Here is a 22,166-nt window from a genome sequence, read left to right as displayed (position 1 = left end):
CACATGATGGAGATTATTCCACCGCCACACTTGCTTTATAGCGCTCTACTGGAACAGAGGAGCTGCTAACTAGCAGTTCAACAGCCTCCAAAACCCACCTTTTTTTCCCCCAACAGGAATACTAACTAGATGGAAGTGAGTTTTACTAAGGAACTTAGCCTTTGCAACAACCCGTGAAGCTACTTTTGCTCATGGCAAGGATCCTACTACCACATCTATGGTTGGCCCCAGGAGAAGAGGAATATACAAGGTAGCTTTGAGCTACTTTCCATTTCCTCTCTCCTTGGCTGTATCAAAGTGTAAAGGAAAATGAGATGTAGAACCAGAGCGCAAGAGATATGCAACTCCAGCACTCTGTACCTTTCCCTTTTCCCTTATATAAACACTCTCCCTTAATGCTCTGACCTGCTTTGTGGTGTTTTTTTAACAATACAAACTCATCGGAATTGCAAACTGGTTTCACGGTGCACCAGAAGCCAGTTGGCCAATTTGAAACAGCACAGCAACACAACATTCTCTTCCTGCGCAGTTAGCCATCTACAAGCCACAAAATAAACCTGAATGGTAACTTGTAATTTTAATTAATCTCAAATTAAATAAGGAATATTTTGAATATCTCTGGGTTTAAGTTTGTATTGACAATTTTAAACGCAAACAGAACCCTGTTTTATTCACACATTTTGCTCTTCCAACAAATCTTGTGAATCAAGAACGTTTCATTATATTTGTTCCCGATTCATAGGAAAGTACAACTTCGATTCAACAATACTCATATTAAATAGGATAGCTTGTCTTCCTGGTAAATTGGTCTTCCCCTTAAAATACATACAGCCACCAAAATAGAAGTAGTCTGTTCAGTTAATCCTGTACATTGAACTAAATAGAACTATCTTACAAGTTTGGCCCAAGAAAATGACAATAATTTTATGTTACTACCTTTTAGAAGAAAATAAAAAGATTCCAAAAATACACAATGATACACAATGGACACGCATGCTACAAGGAGAAGAAATACATCTAATACAATAATTTTACGCATACAGTAGAAGAAAATAAAATGACACTATTCTTTTTATTGTTCTTGCCTACCAGCATAGGTCAGCTATACAGAACTCAATAGACAGGCCAGAGAAGAGACATCCACAGTCTCACACACATGCACACAAAAATATTTTAAAACAAACAAACAAAACAAAAAAACCCAAACAAAAAATAATAAAAAGGTATCATGTGGATGGAATCAAAAGCGCGTAAGTTACAACATGCTACCTTAGAAAACACCTTCTTGCATCAAGTGATTATTTCCTTCTATTTGAAAAACTGCCAGATGTCTTTCCAAAGCATTTGCTAAGAAACACTTTTTTGCTCATGGATCTGTCCCTTACATTGAGACGTTGTTTCTCTGCACAATTGCAAACAAGTGTCTCAGCCCTAATAAGCTTTGCAATAACTGGAGGAAAATAGATTATAAAATGCTGAGCACAACAAATACCTTTAGTAAGGAATCTCAAAATAGCTTGGTCAAGGACCTGGAGAAAAGATGCCCATAAACTTTAATTTTTCTATTATCCATGGTTGATGTTACAGCTTAAATCTGGACTGCTCTGGTCTGGATTTTTTTTTCTTCTGATTCTTACATGTAAACAAAACAGGGTTACAAAATTCTAGCAGGTGTCACTTTCTCCCAATCAGTTATTTGTGGGCACTGAAAGAAAATGTAAAATGTGAGATAAGTACATTTTTCAGTAACAGCCCAGTTCAAAGTCTCCTACAGTTATAGCACATTTCTTATTGTGTTTTACAGTAACAAATTACATTAAAACAAAGACTTCCTGGAGGCAAGGAGAAATGGCTTTTCATTGCCGAGTTAAAACAAGTAATGAGTCTGGCAAGCTACAAAAACAACATGGATGGAAATGAGGAAGCTTCAAGCAGCACAATTTCTGCCTCATAGAACTGCAGCTAGTGGAACACAGAATGACCACAGACATAGTGAATTTTCCTGTATCTACATAAACATAGTTAGATGAGAGCATTTCTTATTAATGAGCAGTAGTGCAATGTAGAAGGTCCAGATATCTTTCATTTTCTCTAAAGTGTTGCCTCTCTCCCTTTCTTCAATGCAGCAGGTGCAAGAATGGCAGTCCTGCTTGTTTTCCCACTGGAACTCTGGAGAGAAAATGCAGCTTCCTCCCTAAGATGACCATGACTTTCATTAAAAGCAAGGTAGAAACTAAAGAAAACTATATTAGACACAAAACTTTATTCCACCTACATTAAGGAAGAAATCTTACAAAGCAGGAACCACCATAAAAAGAACCCTATTTCCAGAGGGAGGGTTAAGAAGTGTCACATTAATTTCATACGCTGCAATGCTGAGAGAAGATGGTTTGACAAGTCACAGAGGGATTTTGCTGCTGTTCCACAATTGCTTCTAACAATAAGATCTCCCAAGACACTTTCCAGCAAGAAATTAACTGGACTCCCAGGAAGACAAAGAAAACCCACCACCACAGAATACTAGTAAATGTAGCTTTCCACAATCAGAGAATGGTTTGAGTTGGAAGGGACCTTAAGACCATTTAGTTCCAACCCCCTGCCACAGGCAGGGACACCTTCCACTAGACCAGGTTGCTCAAAGTCCTGTCCAACCTGGCAATGCTATACCATGCTGAAATCATTTATGGGCTACCAAAGTTGTAAGTAGAGGACTCAAAAATATCTTGCCTCATTCAGTCACATTATTCTTGGCATAAAACTCCTTCTGACCTACAACCAGAAATCCATTCTTTTTTTTTTCTCCACCAGCTCTCAAAAACTACCCTACTACTTAGCAACAAAGAATACATGCAACACCAACACTTACACCTCTTTCTGTTTGAGACTGCATGCAATTCTACAGTTTCCAAATATCTCCTTTAAACACTGTGACTATGATTTATATTGCTAACTGTGAAATCATTGTATTCTCTCTTCATTTCTAGTGCTGAAACCTGTTAACATTCTCAAGCCTCTGGTTTCAGAAACCTTGCACTCAGATCTAAATTCCTGCCAAGTTGTTGGCCTGAAATAATACTTAAGTATTTACTTTCTTTTCTGGTATACCAAATTAATAGCTTTGAACTGGGGCCTCACGCTCTTTCTTTTCTCTGAAGTTTTGCCTGTCAAGAACAGCATTTTAAGAATTTTTAAACTACCATAACCTTTTTTTTTTTTTAACTGATACGCTTTAGGTCCTCAGATTTCTGTATCTGGGTGTAAGTTTTGAGACGTTTTTTGGAACTGTTTATCCAAACTTCTTATCCTGTACAGAAATTTTCATAAATAGCTAAAGAAAAGTTTGTGAGCATCTGATTTCTGTTATCACAGCTTGCAGAGCCTCTATTCTAACACCATTCAGAAGTGTATGGCAATTACTCTCAAACTGCCGAAACAAATAGTTCAAATATAGCAATTTATTATATAAGGAACAATTTACATTTAAGGAACAATTTAAAGAACTGTTTACATTCTTCTTAAACATTAGACATTTAACTACAAGGATCATGAAATCTTTGCTAAGAGAAGTTTGAAAATACTTAAAATATATATTAGCACCTTGCTAGTCTTGCAAAAAAATAAACAATTACACATAGAAACAAAAGAGTAAGACCACCTATGTAAATAGATGGAAAGTAGAATGGTTTATCACTATCATGTTTTATCATTTAACGTTATCTGGTTTTCAGAATGTTATGGCAACAATACTAGGTGTTTTCTTAAAGCCTTTATGGATATTTAGATCTCAGAATCTCCAAGTTCACTTGAATTTTATACGTATTCATACATTTTATGTCCATATTTGGAAACTATGGCACACGTGCAAGATGTCTTATGTCACAAAGACCAATGAAAGCAAACCAATACATTAATTTTCATGTCTTACTATAAAAAAAAAAAGTTCAAAAATCACAAGTCAAGTCCTCAATCTCTGATTAAGTTTAGACAGTACTGTTAACATAATAAGAACGCAAAACATGAACTTCATACACTTTATCGCAAAGGGTTTCATTACAGTTAAACCAAAGAAAAGGACATCTGAAGTAAGTAAAAGAGTACACACTGTTTTAAGCAACTGAGGTATCAACAAAGAAAGAAAATTCAGCTGGGGAGTCCCAAAAAACTTTCTTTCCATAAGAACTTATTGCAAGTGAACTTCATAGACAGGAATGTTCAGTAATACTGGGCTTATCCTGAACACAATCGGCATTCAAGGACACAGAAGGTTAAGAAGGCCTTTAAACGACATTATCACCTGATCAGTTCAAGACCAATACTGTTTACATCATCCTGCAAGGACCTCTAAGTTTGTCAGCCATGTCTGCTAGGCAAGAAGTTTGCAGTAGAAGCCCATGACTTACTCCCACCAAGCACAGTAAGGGATGGACATCACAAAATTAAAATAAGGAAGAGTTGTACATTTCTAGAATACATAGCTGTATTCTAAATATTCTAAGTAGTAAAGAAAAAAAAATAGTAAGGAGTAGCTTTCACCACAATCAAATTTGACTCTTGCAAGCTCTAGTGACACGGCAGAAACGGGTAAGGTTCCGAACCGAACAGAAAAAAAGATGATGTTGCTCTGCATTTCTGTTTTATATACCAAATAATTTCACTTGTATTTATTTTATACAAATCTTTTTAAACATTTAACAGCTATGCTGTACTTTAACAGAACACATCAGAAAAATCTTATTTCTCCAACACCTCAGGTACTATTTGATAAAGTACTCTGAGCATCCACTGAATTAATATAAAACCTATTTCATGGTGGCACCATGTTAAACAACAAGGTGGTATGTTTTCTTGGCAAAAGATGCATTTAGTTAGTGGCATTCCATAATGGAATTTTACTAAATTCACCAGAAAAAGTGATAAAGACCTGAAATGAATTAAAAAAGTAGTTATTTACTTCATTGGGGATTGTTTGCAGACCAAATACAGAATCTATTTTTTTCTAAATAAAATTAATTCAAGATTCTTAGGTCTGTAGGAAGTGGTTAATCTTGTAAATACTTTTTTAGAGGCCAAAGCTTTAATCACAAGCTCTTTTTTAATCCCACTTACCTCCCCCTCAAAATGATTATAGTAAATTTTATGTATCCATTAAGGACAGAGTTGAATTTCAAATCAGATGTGGAACAAAAAAAAAATACTGCTGCAGCTGAGCACTCTGAGAGCATGCATTTGAGCTGTGATTTCTGGTTAATATAAAAATTCATCAGCAGTTACCAGGATCAGTTTTCTCCTGGCAAGGCAGGAGCAACTACTATTTTGAGAGCTGAAGTTCAATATTTATGGACAGAAATATTTATTTCCACATGTAAAACAATTTAAATCTATGTCATGTTCTATTCCTGTTACCCCAACAGAGTGTCATTTTCAAAGAACAAGAAACAAACAAGCACATAATCAGACTTTTAAAAACAAGAAGCAGAATTACCTGAAACTTTTAAAGTTAAGAATCAAGCAATGATAACACTGCTCAAAGTAATACTCAGAAACTATGAGTCAGGTACTAGATTTTGTCACAAAGTGGACACACAAAAGCATGAGGATTCCAGAATCCTTAGGAACTCAGGAATAACAAAAGTGTCTTCTCCGTCAACCTGGCTGAGAAGGAACAGGCTAACAGGAATCACTCTCCTTCCTAGTTTACTTTTTCCTAGCCAGAAAGTTTTGAAAAAGTAAAAAAAGAAAAAAATAAAAAAAATTCTTCTCCTCAAAGCAGAAAGAAAGGAGAATAAGAAGGGGGGGTGGGGTGGGGGAATTATCCTAGGAAAAACTAAGGGACCGCATCCTGACAGACTCCTCACACCATTTCTACTTTCAACAGCTGAAGGGACAAAGTGTTGGGATTTCCTTCCAAAATAATGCTGTTGTAGCAATCTCGTGGGACCTAAAAGCTTCCAGTTATTTTTATCCTTCATTTGTTACTGTAACCATGTAATAACCAGTTTAACCCTCAGATGAATTCTTCTCTGAGGTGTAATGTTAGATGTTTTTCAGTAAGTTATCTAGTCTCATTGTTATACTTTGTCTGAGTTTACTAAAGACCAGAAATGCCTTCTTTGCTGTTCTGGACTCTGATATGGGCATCCTGAACAGCCTCACAAATTACAAAAGCAAAAGAAGTACAAGATTGAATAAAACAATCCATTAACAAGAGTGTTGGGCAAGAACTGTAAAACAAAAAAATCTAGGACATCCAAAATACTCAGACTGCATTTACAAAAACAAAGTCCTTCCTCTTTCACATTTAACAGCTTACTATAAAAGGAAAGCACTTTTATTAGTGCTATATTTTTCAGCTTTATGCAATGTCCATGCCATTTCATTCTGTTACTAGGCAAACAAACGTACTTGACTATACCTAGGAGCTAGATGCACTGATCAGCAATTTGTGTGTCACCAGCACCACAAAGTCTTTATAACATGCTAAAAGATTTCTAACAGAACTTCCATCTCCTGCGAAGATGTTAATGCCAGCCACTTCCAACACAAGCATCATCACCAGCATCCTTACACGGGTCTTCAAAGAGAGGTTTTAAATATTTAGTCAAAGGTTTTAACAGCACTCTCCCATTGCCAATTAGTGACAGTGATACCATTTAAATCTTTGATGACAACACTAAAAATAAATATATTACAATCCACCTCAGCATCACAATATTGCTAAACCTTCATTATGCCATAGGGGCATAATTAACTGGCACATACTCAGAACAGCATTTTAGTCCCACATTGCAAAAAAAAAAAAAAAAAAAAAAAAATATATATATAGAACAGAAGGAAAAAGTACATAAAAGGGCAACAGAATTTTGAAAAGCACAGAAAAGCTTGAAGAGGTGGAACAACTAAATACATTCAGATTCTTTAGCCTGGGAACAAAACCAAACAAAACAAGAAGACAAAAAGTAAATGTGAGGAACACCCTTCTCTAGTCTTCAAGATACAGGTAACTTGAAAGTGTTCTTCTAACACAAGAACCAGGGGATAGCTGGTAAACAATTAAGTACCTGTCAGGTACAACCAGGCAGAAAAAGACTTCTTCACATAACACATAGTTAAGAAGCTGCCACAAGCACATTACAGCAGTGAAAAGCCTACAGAAGTCACACTGGGCTTTAGCTCCAAGTCACTTACAGGCCAGGAGCAGATGTTAGGAAAGGAGGCTTTTTCTGTTCTTCCTTCTCATAGCAGTTGCTGTTGGAGGCAAGCTAATGAGCCAAATGGACTTCTGGTCTGACCCTGGCAGCCTTTCTTAAATTCACAAGGGCTGGCAACTTCTGAAGACTGAGGGAAACAGATTCATCTACCCTAAGCTGTGCATTCAGCCTTCACCATAGGTTCAGACCTCAAACCCTGAGGGACTTCACCCCATTGTGAAGGCTGACAGCCTTGCATAGGAATCTGTACTCCCTTTTTGTTACTCCTTTTGGGGGATTTGCAAGCAGACTTGAACTCTTGCGGAAGGCTCTGCTCAGTTCTAGTGCTTTGCTGGAAATAGAAGGATCTCCACTAGCTGTTAAAGAAGAAAAGCAGAATACAGCCAATCTGTGGTCTCTGCTACTGAAGCAGAAAACCCAGGGTGTACGAGGGATGGGGAGAGACCAAAGAAGGGGAGGGACAAACAGAGAGAGTGACACATGAGACAAGGTGACACAAATCAGAACCAGGCCAAGCAGGACAGTAAAAGCATAACATTACAAATTCTTAAAGGGCCTCATTTCTAAATCCACAAAAAACCAGAAGACACCACTCACAACTAAAAGCACTCATTGCCTGTACGCTATACCACTACTCTTAGAGCAGATTCCAAGTCAGGCTGCCCATACAAAGAAGAAGGACCAAACACAAGGCACATGGTACATGTTATTTAAGATGAGGAGCAAATAAAGCTGAAAAGTGTCAACCTTGTCAACCTCAAACAATGCTCATGAGATGTATCACTGCAACTACTACAACTGGGGAGAACAAAGAGAAAATAAAGAACTGGAGTCTAACAAATGAAGTACCTCCAAGTAAGCCATAAAATGTTCTTGGGGGTTCTTCAAAAGCAAAAAAAAATATAATACTATCTGAACTCAAAAGTAGTTACATCTGCTCTACTTTCTCCACTATGTGGTAGTAATGTACCATAACTAAATGCATTCTCATTTCACATAAATATTAGTTTTTAACTCTAGGATTCAGACTGGAAATGTTCTTTGCAACAATCTGCTACCAACATATCTAAAAAAAACTGCTTTAGTGACAATTCTTTGTAAATGGCAAAATACATTTCAACTGATTCATTATTCCCTGAAGTGATTTATTTCCAACTATTACCGATGTTTTCCTGTCTTATGTAGCAAAAACGTATCTTATTTGAAAAAAAACAAATACTGTACTGAATATAAATATTACTACAGCAAATCATGTACACGAAAGATACTTACTCTGCTTCTAATTTACCAAAGCATGATAGAGTATACACAGTTGCTGTCTTGCTTGGTTTTTTTAAACAATTGCTCCTGTAAGGGTTTACAAGAATTGACTAAATGCAATAAACAACTGCCTATCATAAAAACACCTGCAATAACATAAAGGAACAAAAGCTTTGACAGTGAACTGAATTTCTGTCCTCTTAGTCCAAATTGCACTTTAATAACACTAAGAATTAAACAATGATTTATTTATTTTAAATAGTCATTTACACTTTATTTTAAGGAATGCAGTTACAGTAAGCAGTTGACAAAATCAAACACTTTTGCCATCAGGAACTAGGCAATAAAATACATAAAGCATCCAAGACTTTCCATCATACCACAAAACAAAAACCAGAATTTCAGAATCATTCTTCCTCTCCTATCCTACACTAAAAAGGGCAGTACCGGATGGGGATATGCTTACGTACATGAATGCTAACACGTCAAAGCATGCACAGAACCTTACAGTGCTCTATCTTTTTTAGCGAAGGCAAAACAGTAATGCTGGTAAGAAGGAGGGGAACAAATCAAACAAATGAAAATAGGGAAAGAAAAAAGAAATCATAGCCACAGAAGGCTATAATCGCAGAAGCCCAGCTACGAAAGGAACTTGAAAATTCTGTGGAAATGCTTTCTAGCAAACCAGAACTGGTTCTTTTTCTTGTAAAATACTGATTATGTCATAATTTAGAGGAAATATCAAAATACTTACAGTAATTTCAGCAAAGGTATTAGGTATCATGACACTAATGTGCATGTATCAATGTGAATAATATAGATTATCCAATATATAGTTGTAAGGTGCTGTCATGTTAAGGGGTTCTTTACCCCAGTTGGGAGTTTTGCCCCCTTACGGGGGAAGCATGGGGGCATTCTATTGGGAGTATAACCTTTTACTGGGGGAAGGTACCTGTCACGTTAAGCGGGTCTTGTTTCTCGCATCAAAATAAAACCCACAAATAAGTTCCCTTTATTAAAGTATTTTTACAGTAAATTTGGAAATCCAGGTTAATATCTTGTTATTTTATATTTTTCATTTGATTAGACTCTCAGCCACTACTCTGAAAAGGATTTTGCTTGTTTGTTTGCTTAAAGGCACTTCCTGTCTGCCTGCACTTATGAACTCCATACTACAATGTCCAGAATATGAATGTTTGGTATCCCAAAAGATCACTGAACACAGTACACAATCTGAAGTACTCAGGGATATTTTATTACTTATTCCAAAGGGTCAAATGGCATTAAAAGGAATCCCAGGAGAGGCAGAAATGAACCAGAATTATTTAACTTTCCCAAGGCTGCACCAGTTAACAGTGAGCCTCAGTACTGCGATTTCCAGTCACATGCTGCGTTGCACTCCTCACTGTCTTGAACTTCAGTGTTTTGTGAAGTCAAGGTCTAGGAGGGAAGAGGTGGGTGAACTCAGGCATGCAAGGGACAAGTAAGCCTATACTGAGAGCTCTTGAAAAGGAACAACTTAAGCAAGAAACTAAGAGATGTACTGCAGTCAAGAGAATAGGCAACATATCCTTCCGAAGGATTGCTTCATACATCTTCTACAGCAGGGAGAAGAAAGTACAGTGATGGCACTACTCCATTCTTAAAGGCATGCCAGGTGTGAAAATCAAGAGTAAAACAGTAAGTCTTCATAAGCACAAGTGAAAAGCAAGGAGGACACTTGCTACTTACTCTCCTTAAAGACAAACAAGCCACCCCTTCCAAAGAGCCCTTTTTTATGCCAATACTGCAACCAATTTAAGTATTTTATGAATTTGTACTTAATATTATTTTAACATACTAGAAGGAAAGACATTTTCTCATAAATGGTATTTCTGAATTAGACTCTGCAACATAACACTGTTCAGGTTACAGGCTGTAATGAATAAAAATAACTGATTTTTATCTTCAACATGGAGTATATAATTTGAACTTACATTTAAAACCCATGAACTACAGTAATTTAACAACAACAAAAAAATCATGTATCCCTGTATGATGGAAATGACAGCATATTTAAAACTGGCTGTTCACCTGAAGATGGAAAAGCTATATACAGGCATTCTAGAAAATAAGTTAAAATCAGGAAGAACCTGACAAATTGAAGATGTGATCTGAAATAATTAGAATGCAGTCAGTAGGACAAGTACAAGCTTTTAAACTCCATGCAGATGATTGCTTTTGCCCATACCCAAAAAGGAATAATCAGCCAGCAGTGCTGTACAGAAGGATCACAAACAAAAGGTGATTAAAACACAAAGAGCATCATGCTGAAATTTATTAACAGTTAATCCTGTAGCAGAGCAGTGGAGTAGAGTAGACTGACCTCTTGAGGTCTCTTCCAGCCCTGTTTTCGAACAATACGCATATGATGCTGCTTTTCACCATATTTTCCTCTTTTCCACATGTTTAACATAAATTATTATACACCTTTCTTCCCCCAAAATCTACCTCCGACTCTACTTAGATTTAGTCTATTTCTGAATTTTGAACACAATCCCACATTTGTGTGCAAAGATAAATATTTTAGAGTCAATGTTCCAGTATCATAACATGTGTTTTAACTTAATCTGGCCCACAGACAACCAGCAAATCTTATTTGAGGGATTTTTTTAACAGTCAGTGGGAATAAAACAAAGATCACTGTCAGTATCATCCATGGACCAGCAAAGGCTGGGGAACTATGCAATTAACTTGTCCTGTCAGTCTCAGTTTAAATGTTTTAATCTTCCATTAATTCAAACAAATCATGGGAGCAACGTATTACCTGTGAGCCAGGGGTAGTAGACCACTGCTCTAATTCCTAGTTTAAAAAAAGGCTAAACTACTTGTCCTATCTTTGATCAAGCCTGATAATAGGCATTAAAGAAATCTCATCAGGTATTCATAATGATTTTAAATTACATTAATTATTTTTTCACCACTGAACAGGCGGAACATTTTTGGTGGAATCCTAAGGATCTGGGGGTGGAGGGGGTGAAGAAGTGCTATTATTCACACTAGCCAAAGTCTTTATCCAGTCAACAGAAACAGACATGCAAGCTCTTCCAGAAGAGAAGTCAGAGAAGTTCAGATGATCCAAATTAAGATCCTGCTTCAAACATCTTTTGGCAAAAATACCTTATCTTCATGGGCTATAGTACATAAGCTAACTAAATTACATACTGGGCTTGGGTGAAGCAAGTATCCTCATGTATCCACCTAGTGGCTGTGACATAGCGCAGTGTCACTGTTAACAAGTAGTAAACTGCCTGATATATGGGTCTAATACATATATACAACACTATATACAAATACCTAAGGTTTACAGCTTTGCTATGACAGAAAAAAAAAAATATTTAGGAACACATACTATATGGTGTTCTGTATTGTTTTAAAATAGAGATTATATTTTTAAAAATTAGGAAGCCAGTACACAATAAGTAGTAGCGGATGAAGGAAGAATGCAAATACTAAAAGGTACCAATAACCTTCTACACTCTAGCTGAGAATCCACAGATCAAAAAGAAAGCATCCTCTAAAAGGATTTATGGAGCTGCACTTAGCAGATCTCTCACACTATCTGACAAACCAAAGAGATGAGAAAGATCTACAATACATCAACAAGAAGAAACTAAGAAACAAACAAATGAAACAAATCCAAAAACAGCTCCTCAGAAAAATCTACACTTCGGTTGTCTAGTTGAAAGCCTGCCCAAGGTAAGACGTAGGAGTAGCTCAACTGTCACAGCCTTGTTTCCTAAATATAGGCTTTATTGTGGTGCCAATTTTAGTGTCAATTAGTACGGGTGCTCTGAGCAAGACATCTTCTATTGTTGGGACATTCATGTCTTTTTTCCACACAGATTTCTGTAACTAAGAAGAATTCAGCTGATGCTGTTTTGTTTCCATGGGGAACAGGCATGAAGAAAGAAAGTACATGTTAGGTTTTTTTTCTCCTTCCTTCCTCTATATGGCTGTTTTCTTTCAACTTAGGGAGCCTTAGCACCTCTGAATCTGTGACTGCTCAATCAAGTTTACTTGAAAATGCCTAGCACATCTGAAAGGTATTGGGCACAAATGCATGTATGTATAAATATCACAACAGCATCATTACCCAGGGTTCTTTCCACACATGAGAGATGACTGAAAATCAGGTAATTTCATATATTTTAAACTGATTCCAGCAATCTAAGTTCTTTATATCCTTTTAGATGGAAGCTAGATGTTTATGATCTATGCCTGGTTCTCCATGAAGACTTGGTAATGTGCCGTTGTGGCTAAGGTCATTCAGGAGCAGAGAGAACATAGGTCTACTGAAAATACTACTTTAGCGTTTACTGTGAATGCAAAACGCTTTATTAACGCCTCTAAAACAATCACAGTGATAAAAATACTGCATAAGGTTCTCCACATTTCTATTTTTTACACCTGATACAAACAGGAATACAGTATGAACCAGAAATCATAAAAGACTGATAAGATAATACCGTATGCTGGTATTTTAATAAGAAACAAGATCTTGATGCATATGCTGTATAATTCCTCCATCACAGAAAGACACAGATATACAAATGTTTAGTTTCCAAAGCAAAGCTCTACTGAAAATTATACCTTAGAATATACACCTGCTACATTTGGTTCCTCTCTTCTCACAGACTTTGAAACTTAGGAGCTTCCAACGCTTAGCAGGTTCATGACTTCACAAAAAGCACTAGTTTACACCCAGAATAAAATGGAGATACAAATTTGTTTAAGTTATCAGCCAGTAAGTTTATTGACACTGAGATCAGTATTCTTTTATGCAAAAACCCTGGACTTTGCTTCCAGACACATATAGCTAAGAACACTCCTGGTCACAAAATGCCAAACCACCTTTCTCCATTTATTTCTCTTTGTTGTCTTCCTAAATAACTGCAGTCTCTCATAAGTGTATCTTTTCTCATTTTATTACTGCAACACCTCTCCTAACAAAGACATATTTATCCCACTGGATCTCTTTCTGTCTAGGTCTATAGTTTTGACAAACTGTGAGGTTCTGTAAGCATTTCTTGGAGACTCCTGGGAGCAAGCAACTCTGAGGAAACATACACACCACAAGTCATTTGCTGCCTTAAGGATTCTCAAAGTCCTACCCCGTCCAAGTCTCTTTAAGAAAGATGCAGAGGAACCTCACATAAAAACAAAGAAACCTCACTGCCAACTTGAGAATAGCCAAGAGAAGTTCACAGGATGCTCAAATCCACTCTGAACTGCAAGATGGACTCACTGTAAGCTCATTTTACAGACTATTAAAGGAACTGTTATAGGAAATTATAGGATACCATAGTTAGTTGCAGGAAGGAAAATATTATGGTAAAACAAAACAGTGACCAAAAGAAACATTACATACCAGTAAGTGGTACATAAATTAATCCACAAATCAAGTATCTGAAGAGCCTAATCTCTTAATGAATGCACGATGCATTGTCACTACCACCTCTGAAACATACAAAATCTCAAGAATACAGGCAGAAAGAAACAGAAAGTGAAAAGGTCTCTGTAAACACAGAAATGCGGTCCCCAGCTCTCAAATCTGGCTCAGCAAAGGTAAACAATGAAATAGACTATTCCATTAAAATTGCTACAGAGGAAGAGTACAAGCTTTAACACTTTCAGCCTAAACACAGCTTATACACACAAGAGTGAAAAGTAAACTACCATGGTATGAAGATCATATTAGCTTTCCCAGTAATAGCGGCCCTACCACCTGTCATCATGCTAGATGACACTTCAGCCTTGAAGAGGATATCCTCTAGTACCAAGCATGAAAGAAAAATCCAAAATGATGCAGGTGCACAAAATAGAAATAGAAAGAAAAATATGGAACCAGGGAAAAAAAGAAAGAACAGATACTGCAAGTAAGAAAGGAAAGGGAAAAAGGGCAGCAACTGCTCTGAGGAGTTATGAAAATAGACAACCAATGAAAGCACAGACTAAAACCAAAATAAAATGTCTCTGTGCTCCTGATTCTCATGCACAAACATGGGGTTCTAAAGAATTTAATCTCAACTGGACCTATTATTCAAACATCAGTTGTCTGTTTGTGACTCAAAAGCCTACAAGTAATCAGCAGGCAAAACATTTAAAGTATTGGATATTCTATAAACATGCATTTTACAGACCAACAATGCTGTGTTTTGAATGAAGCGTAAGAAATCTGCATCTGGATGGGACAGACCTGTTCCCTGAGGTTACTCTACATCTTCTTTAAGAGCAGTTTTACATCACTGATGCATGTTACTAAAACTCTAGGAACATTTTCCAAAAATAGGTTATATATTACTTTTCTACTCTGTTTTTCAGACTAGTCCTCTGCAAGAGCAGGTAACAAAAAGCGTCTAAAGGTTTACTACTCATGCCAGATATTCCAAGAAGTTTCATATTGAAAAGAAGGCACCTACACAACCAGATTCAAACTACCTCTGAACTGCTGAACTAAGCAGGCTGAAGAATATTCAGTACATGTGAAGTGATTTTTCCCAGAAGTATTAAAACAGTCATATATAAAATAAATATGGATCACATAACTTTAAATAGAGCATTGTAAGGTTTTTTCCACTCATGTCATAATTATCCAAACGGTAACACAAAGGTGCAGTAATCAGTTCTTGGCAGCTAAACAGATTACTGTTCACATTTGCAAAATGACATTCATGAGTAATAATACCAGAAAGTTGAATAATTTTATATTACAAAACGCTATCATTTGTGTAGAAACTACAAACGTCGACTTAGGTATTTGCGAAATATAATCCAAAACATATTTCCTTATCTCATGCTTCTTGATCTTACTATATCATGAATCCCTAGGTATTGTATCCTTGTTTAGTCTCCAGAGAGGCAGAAGGTTGCTATATAATCAAATCATACACTACAAAGTAGTGTGATGGCATGATATGCACTGCAAACAACACTAGTATCTTACTTGGGCTACCACAGAGAAACAAAACTGTTAGGAAAACATTAGGCCTGTAAAAAAAATCACTGACAAATCTAGTAAACATGAAGTTACTCCAACACCAAGCCCAACTGCCCCTAGTCTGTTGCTGTAATTTCTTTCACGCACACACAAACATACACGCCCAGCACTAGAGCTCTAACAGGAAGGGTGGGTGCAGGCTGTCAAATGCGTTCCAGCGCTGCCTGCCCTTGTTCTCCCCTTGGTTTTTACAGAAAGGTCCAGGAGACAGTAACACAACTTGAGATACACTACTAGTCTTGGATTTCCACACATTTTTCTATCATCCAGCCAACAGGACAGAGGTAACAGGCAAAACATGGACCTAACAATGTTAGAGAGCAAAACCATCATGGGCCATTTGTTATTCTACTTGAGGTGAAGTGACAAAGAGTGGATTGGGATGTGTAAACTGTCTGCATTTGTTCAGTGCTGTGATGGCATTGTTCTGATTTTGGTATAGGGAATTCTTTTCGTGTAGATGTGACTTAAGTTTCTACAGACTGTGTGATGGATGCAGATTTTAATGGTAGTTCTAAATATGCAATTCAAAGAGGTGAGGCATGGAATGTACTGGGTTTATGTGGCAAGGTTTTGGTAGCATGGGGGCTACAGGGGTGGCTTCTGTGAGAATCTGCTAGAAGCTTTCCCTGCGCCAAGAGAAGCAATGTCAGCCAGCTCCAAGATGGACCCACTGCTGGCCAATGCCGAGCCCAATGCTACTGCCTCGGGGATACCACAGTTAAGAAGAGGAAAAAACTGCTGTGAAAACAGCAGTCAGAATGAGGAGTGAGAATACAGGAGAGAGCCAACTCTGCAGACAACAAGGTCAGTGAAAAAGTAGCAGGAAGAGGAAGGCGCTCCAGGCACTGGAGCAGAGATTCCCCCGCAGCCCATGGAGCAGATCCTGGTGCAGACCATGGTGAGGCAGCTGTGCCCCTGCAGCCCTTGGAAGTCTATAAGGAGCAGATCTCCACCTGCAGCCCCTGGAGGACCCCACACTGGATCAAGAGGATTCCCAAAGGAGGCTGTGACCCCTTCCCCATGGGCAGAGAAGCCTGCGCTGGAGCAGGTTTGGTGCAGGACTTGTGACCCTATGGGGCACCCACACTAGAGCAGTTTGTGAAGAACTGCAGCCTGTGTGAAGGACTCACATTGGAGAAGTTCACGGAGGCCTGTCTCACATAGGAGGGAACCCACACTGGAGCTGGGGAAGAGTGGGAGGAGTCCTCCCCCTGAGAAAGAAGGAGTGGCAGAGAAAACGTGTGACAAGCAGACCACAACCCCCATTTCTCATCTCCCCTGTGCCACTGGCAGGGGGAGATGGAGAATTTGGGGGTAAAGTTAAGCCTAAGAAGTGGGGTGGGGAAGAAGTTTTGTGTTTGGGGTTTTCCTTTTTTTTTTGGGGGGGGGGGGGAGGGGAAGTTAAGATTTGGTTTTATTTCTCATTATCCTACTCTGATTTATTGGCAATAAATTAAACTAATTTCCCCAAGTCGAGTCTGGTTTGCCTGTGTCAATAATTACTGGATGATTCCCAGTCTTTGTCTTGACCTACAAGCCTTTTGTTTCATTTTCTCTCCCCTGTCCAGCTGAGGAGGGGGTATGATAGAGAGGCTCTGGTGGGGACCGGGCACCAGCCAAGGTCAACCCATCACAGTTTATTTGAAGGCGTATAAACATCTAAGAAGACAACAAATCTAGCTTGATTTTGACCTAGCTGACCTTGATTAAACTCAGTTCTTATGTACTTGAAGTTGTGCTTCATTTTACAGCTAGTACAGTCATTATACCAATGGAGTAATTTCTTTATGTTCTCTCAACCTTTTCATTGGAGCTGGGGAAAGGTAACCCAAGACGAAGTGTCATCTCAGGAACCATGGATTTAAGGAAAGGAAACAACTATATCTGTATAAAAAACTGCATTAAAAAAACAAACCCATTCCTTTTTATCTACATTCCACCACTGATGCTCCCCCTACTTTTCAAGCTGAAGCATTAGCATTCAGAATATGCATAGCTAAGGATAAAGATGTTTCTATAGGTGAAGTACAACATAGCCTACTGTTAAATGCGCTGTCACTTTCAACAAGAAGAACGCTCTCTACCCTACCTTCTCCCACCCCCAGCCCAATGAGATCCAGAATCTCTCATCACCTGCTGTGTGCCTGTCATGCACACAAGCCAATGGAGCCACAAAATTGCTCTGCACAGGTGCATCCCAAATAACAAGGATACTATCTAACCCATGTCTCCCTGCCAGGCTGATGCCCATGTTGTCCCTTTACAAGCCAGCTAGCTTCCCTGCCCTTCTCCAACAGGAGTTAGAGCCTTCTATTTTAATAAGCCTCATAACATGACATCTTCCCCCTCTCCAAACCCCAACCATGGATGTGTATAAAGCCATCCTCTCACTGGTTGTCCACTTCTGACAAAGGAAAAATCAAGTCTCCTCACCACAGCGAAATGAAGAAATAAAAAATAAAAGAAAAAAATAAAAGATCTGGAGCCAAGGCTCCGTGAGCCAAACCTACCACCCGCATCTCCCTGCCTCTGTCACAGAGAAAGAGGCAAGACCCCGATGGGGAGGAGCAAGTGCTCTTACCTTAATTATGCTGCTCCTCCGGGGGATGCCGGGTTTGCCTTCTCGTTGCTGACCGGTGGTAAATCCTTTCTCTTTGCTGCTGCTGCTGCACTCCGGGCTTGCAGGAGGAGCCGATCCCGGCTGGTCGCCGGCTCCCGCCAGGGCACAGTCCCCGTTGGAGACCCTGCTGCCACCACAGTCAAAGCGGGATCTCCCGCCGCCGCCACCACCGCCTCCGCCGTCTCCTCCTCCTTCCCCATCCCCTGCCTTGAAGGCCACCTTCCCTTGGACCGGCCCGGGGGAGGAAGGCAGCCCCCCGCCGGCGGTACTGCCACCACTGCCAAACTCCGCCATCAGCCTCCCTGACTACGGCAGCAACGATACCGCTGTCCCCCTCCCCTCCTCCTGCAGCTGCTCGGCGGTGGCTCTTCTTCCGCTTTCCGTGTATTTACGATCGTGGGGGGATTTTGAGCACAAGTCTCTCCCCTCCGCACATCTGGCAGCCGAGGCCGCGCTGCTCCTCCAGGCGGGGGGCACAGAAACGGCTGAGCTGCGCCTCGGCGAACACCGCTCCCCCGGCACCTGGGCAAGGGACAGAAACGAAACGTGACACGGAGCGGCGGGCGGGAGCGCGGCACGACAGCGCGCTCCCTACGGACACACGGACACGCGTGCGGACCGGCGGCTCTGCGAGGTCTCCGCGCATCGCGGCTCGGCGGCCCGGGCGCGGCTCAGAGCCGCGCGGGAACCAGGCGCACGCCGAGCGCAGCCCCGCGGCGGGGAGAGGGGCCCGGCGCGGCAGCGGGAGGTGCGGGGAGATGCGAGAGGGACCGGAGGAACTGCGCCGCGCGGGCTGCTCAGCCAGCAAAAACAAGAGCGGCGTTCATGGCGGTGTTGTCACCCGTGTTTCACAGCGAAACCCGCAATCGCGGCGCATCCGAGCGGGACCGCAAGGAGAACTTGACGAACAACACGCCCCAAAGGCTCCGGCCCCCGCCCGGGGGAAAAGCCCGTCCCATGCCCCCCGGGGACGACCCGCCGCAGCCCCGCTCCGGCCACGCGCGGCGTTGAGGAGGGGCGGAACGGCAGGCACGCCGCCGCCCCGGGGGGCACCCCCCAGGCGCCATCGGCAACTTTTCTGCCCTCCCCGCCGCCCGCCGCCACCCAGCCGCCTCACGGGCGGCAGCACCCCAGCCCTCACACCCTCCCGAGCCGTACCCGCCGCGCGTCCCCCCCACGGCCACCCGCCCGCTGTGTCCCCGCTACCCACCTCAGCGGCAAGGTGGCACGGCCAGCCCCGCTACTGCCGCTGCTGCAGTAGCCGCTTTTCCCCCCTCTCTCCTCCTCCCCGCTATGGTCGCCGCCTCTGCCCGGAGCCGGATACAGAGAGAAACTGATTCATGTGGTTGCTTTCCTCGCTCTCTGCTGCTGTTGCTGCTGCCGCCTCCCCCGGCTCAACGCCCGGCAGCAGCCTCGAGGGGGGAATCCGCCGGCAGCGCTGAAGGGAGCGGCAGCGCCGACCGCCCCCGATAAGAAACTCTCCGGGGAAGGCAGAGTAACCGAGCCGGGCTCCCCCCGCCGCCGCCGCCGCTGCCAATCACGGGGGCCGGCTCCGCGCGGATTGGGCGGCCCCGCCGCCAGCACCCCCCTCCGGCAGCTCGCTGCAGCTCCGCCGGAGGGCAGGACCCGGTCCTGGCAGGCCGGCCCCTTCCCTCGCCCCGGGGTTATCGGCGGATTCCTCCACACGCTCCCTCCCCACGTATCCGCCCCAGGCTAACGCTAAAATGCCCGCTCTCCGGCACCGCGCCCGCCCGCCCCGGGCTCGGCTCACACCGGACGGCGGCCCCGCCGGCCCTTCCGGCCCCGCGCCCTTCACCCGGGCGCTGGCGCGGGGCATCGCCCGCCTGGGCACGCAGGAAGGGGGGGGCACGGTCGCTGCCGCGCGCTGTGGGGTGACCACATGGCCGGGGCGGGCGCTGGGGCTGCCCCGCGGGTCACAGCTGGCCCGAGGCGATGTGTCCGGAGCCATTAACGAAGGAGGTGCTGTAACGTTAGAAGCCAAATGAAAACATCCTGAGAAGTGTGTCCTCAACAAAGCAAGCACGGCCGGTGTGCCCTTAAATACCCCGTACATAGGATCGTACAGAATGGTTTGGGTTTGAAGGGACCTTGAAAGTCATACAGTTCCAATCTCCTGCCACGGGCAGGGACACCTTCCGTTACAGCAGCTTCCTCCAAGCTCCGTCCAACCTGGCCTTAAACACTGCCAAGGATGGGGCATCCACAACCTCCTTGGGCAGCCTGTGCCAGTGCCTCACCTGCCTCACAGTAAAGAACTTCTTCCTAATGTCTACTCTGAATGTACCCATGCATACTTGTTTCCATTTGGTGAGACAAACATGAGTGACTCTGTGTACAAGGAATAATTCAAAGAGCCACACATTTATTTGTATGTCTTGACATGGCTGTGCTTTACAAGAGCTTGATATTTCACGATCAAGTTGAATACAGGGAAATGAAATGCCACATTGCACTTGGAACTGAAACTCTGCTTGAAACTGAGTTGAGTCGGGCAGGGAGCCACTGCATCGAGAGCATTGGCAAAATTAGGAGCCGCAGAAATAGGAGTGCGAGGAGTCCCACTGAGCGAGAGACACCTAAGATGGCCCACACCATCTGACCTTCAGCGTTCGGCTCAAGTGCTTAATGCAGGAGCCTCACTGGGATTATAGCCGAATGAAAGCACTTCACTTTTAGGTTCCCTCAGTTGCCCTCTGAAGATCACTGACTGCATCTGGAGCCTTGGCACCAGAGATCAGGCACCTATTGTAGATACCTAGAACGAAGCAGCATAACACACACACCCCCGTTTTGGTGTGCTGGTGCAGAGACACACACTGGAAGCACTGGAGATCGGCTCCAGGGCCTTACCACAGACTGCAGAGCAGTGCCTCCATCCGTTGGCAGCCCACTGCCTTCAGCTGTATTGAAAGGGGAGGCACCTTCATCTTCTCCCTTGGAGCATCAAGGTGCCAACTGCCAGCTCACTCCTCCAAAACACAGAGAGCCACAGGAGTGATGCCTTCTTATGTCTCCATCGCAGCCCTTATTTCAATCCCCTCCCTTCCTGAAGGGATTCACATCCATGTCCCCACTGTTACTAGACCGCCACCAGCTTACAGACTGGTTCTGGTGAGAGTGTTTCCCTTGGGAAGCTGTGCCACACTACAGAAAGGAAACCAAGAGACATTGGGCCAGAGGGAAGACAGAGCACAAGTGTGACTGCAGTTCAGCAGTAACCTGCTCATGGGCATTATTAAATAATTGTCTTTGCACCAAGGAAAGGACCAAACAATTCACCTTTCAGGTAAGAGTGCTAGTAACTAAGATACAGGAACCCGCTCGGGTTTGTGTCAAGGAAGTGCCAAGCAACTCACCCAGAATAAATCTGGTTTGGGTGCCTAATAATTGCACGTAATAAATCATTAATCTCTGGTCCATGACTTGCAGGCATTAGTCTGCCTGCAACTCTGGACAATGGCGTTCATCACTGTAGGAAAAAGGGCCCATGAAGTATTATACAGCTTGGAGGAAAGTATGAACCTATTTGGAGGGTATTACTTATTCAGTATCATTCCTAGGGGGCAAGGGGACCTGACACTACTACATCACTCAAATATATGGTCCCAATTTTAATCAAACTATTAACAATCCTTAAGTTTAAATGAAAACCTAGACATCTGTAGGATTTAGGCTGTAAATACTGACAGACACTAGTATCAAACTTCCGATTTGAAATAGCCAAAGTTTGTGGTTTTCATTAGCTGAGATTTTACCATTTGCCCTTATCTGAACACCTCCTGCCTGAACATCTTGCTATTTAAGTAGGAAAGGTAGCCTTGAATATTAAAGGAACATTCAGTATTGTATCTGTAGATGTGCACATCATAAACCATCCCTACAGGAGACGGTTTGTCATTAGGATCATAACTGTTTCTTCTGGGGGGTTAGATTTACATGTAAGAGGTACAATATGTTATAAGAATCATTCATCACAAGGCGTTGCCAGTAAACTGGTGAGGAAGATGTGTGCTTT

General features: G+C 41.9%; 1 protein-coding gene across 6 annotated transcripts in view; it reads right to left on the bottom strand.

Annotated features, from left to right (window-relative positions):
* The window catches only part of PLCL2 (phospholipase C like 2), a 103,736-nt gene extending 83,996 nt beyond the window's left edge, over window positions 1–19,740 (bottom strand). For 2 of the 6 annotated variants that reach the window (XR_010609846.1, XM_065666021.1), the window contains exons 1-2: window positions 19,341–19,739; window positions 18,092–18,652 (exon numbers count right to left, since the gene is read on the bottom strand). Coding sequence is in view for 4 of the 6 variants with exons in the window: in XM_065666021.1 (XP_065522093.1) it covers window positions 18,092–18,424 (333 nt within the window). In the remaining 2 variants the exon portion in view is untranslated. Of the gene's footprint in view, window positions 1–18,091; window positions 18,825–19,340 lie in introns of those variants that run through there. The other 4 variants (XR_010609847.1, XM_065666020.1, XM_065666018.1 and 1 more) reach the window with 4 other exon arrangements.
* Between the last annotated feature and the right edge of the window lie 2,426 nt (window positions 19,741–22,166).

The sequence above is a fragment of the Lathamus discolor genome, chromosome 2 (assembly GCF_037157495.1).
Source record: "Lathamus discolor isolate bLatDis1 chromosome 2, bLatDis1.hap1, whole genome shotgun sequence".
NCBI classification, from domain to species: Eukaryota; Metazoa; Chordata; class Aves; order Psittaciformes; family Psittacidae; genus Lathamus; species Lathamus discolor.
This window is presented reverse-complemented; position numbering and strand designations above follow the sequence as displayed.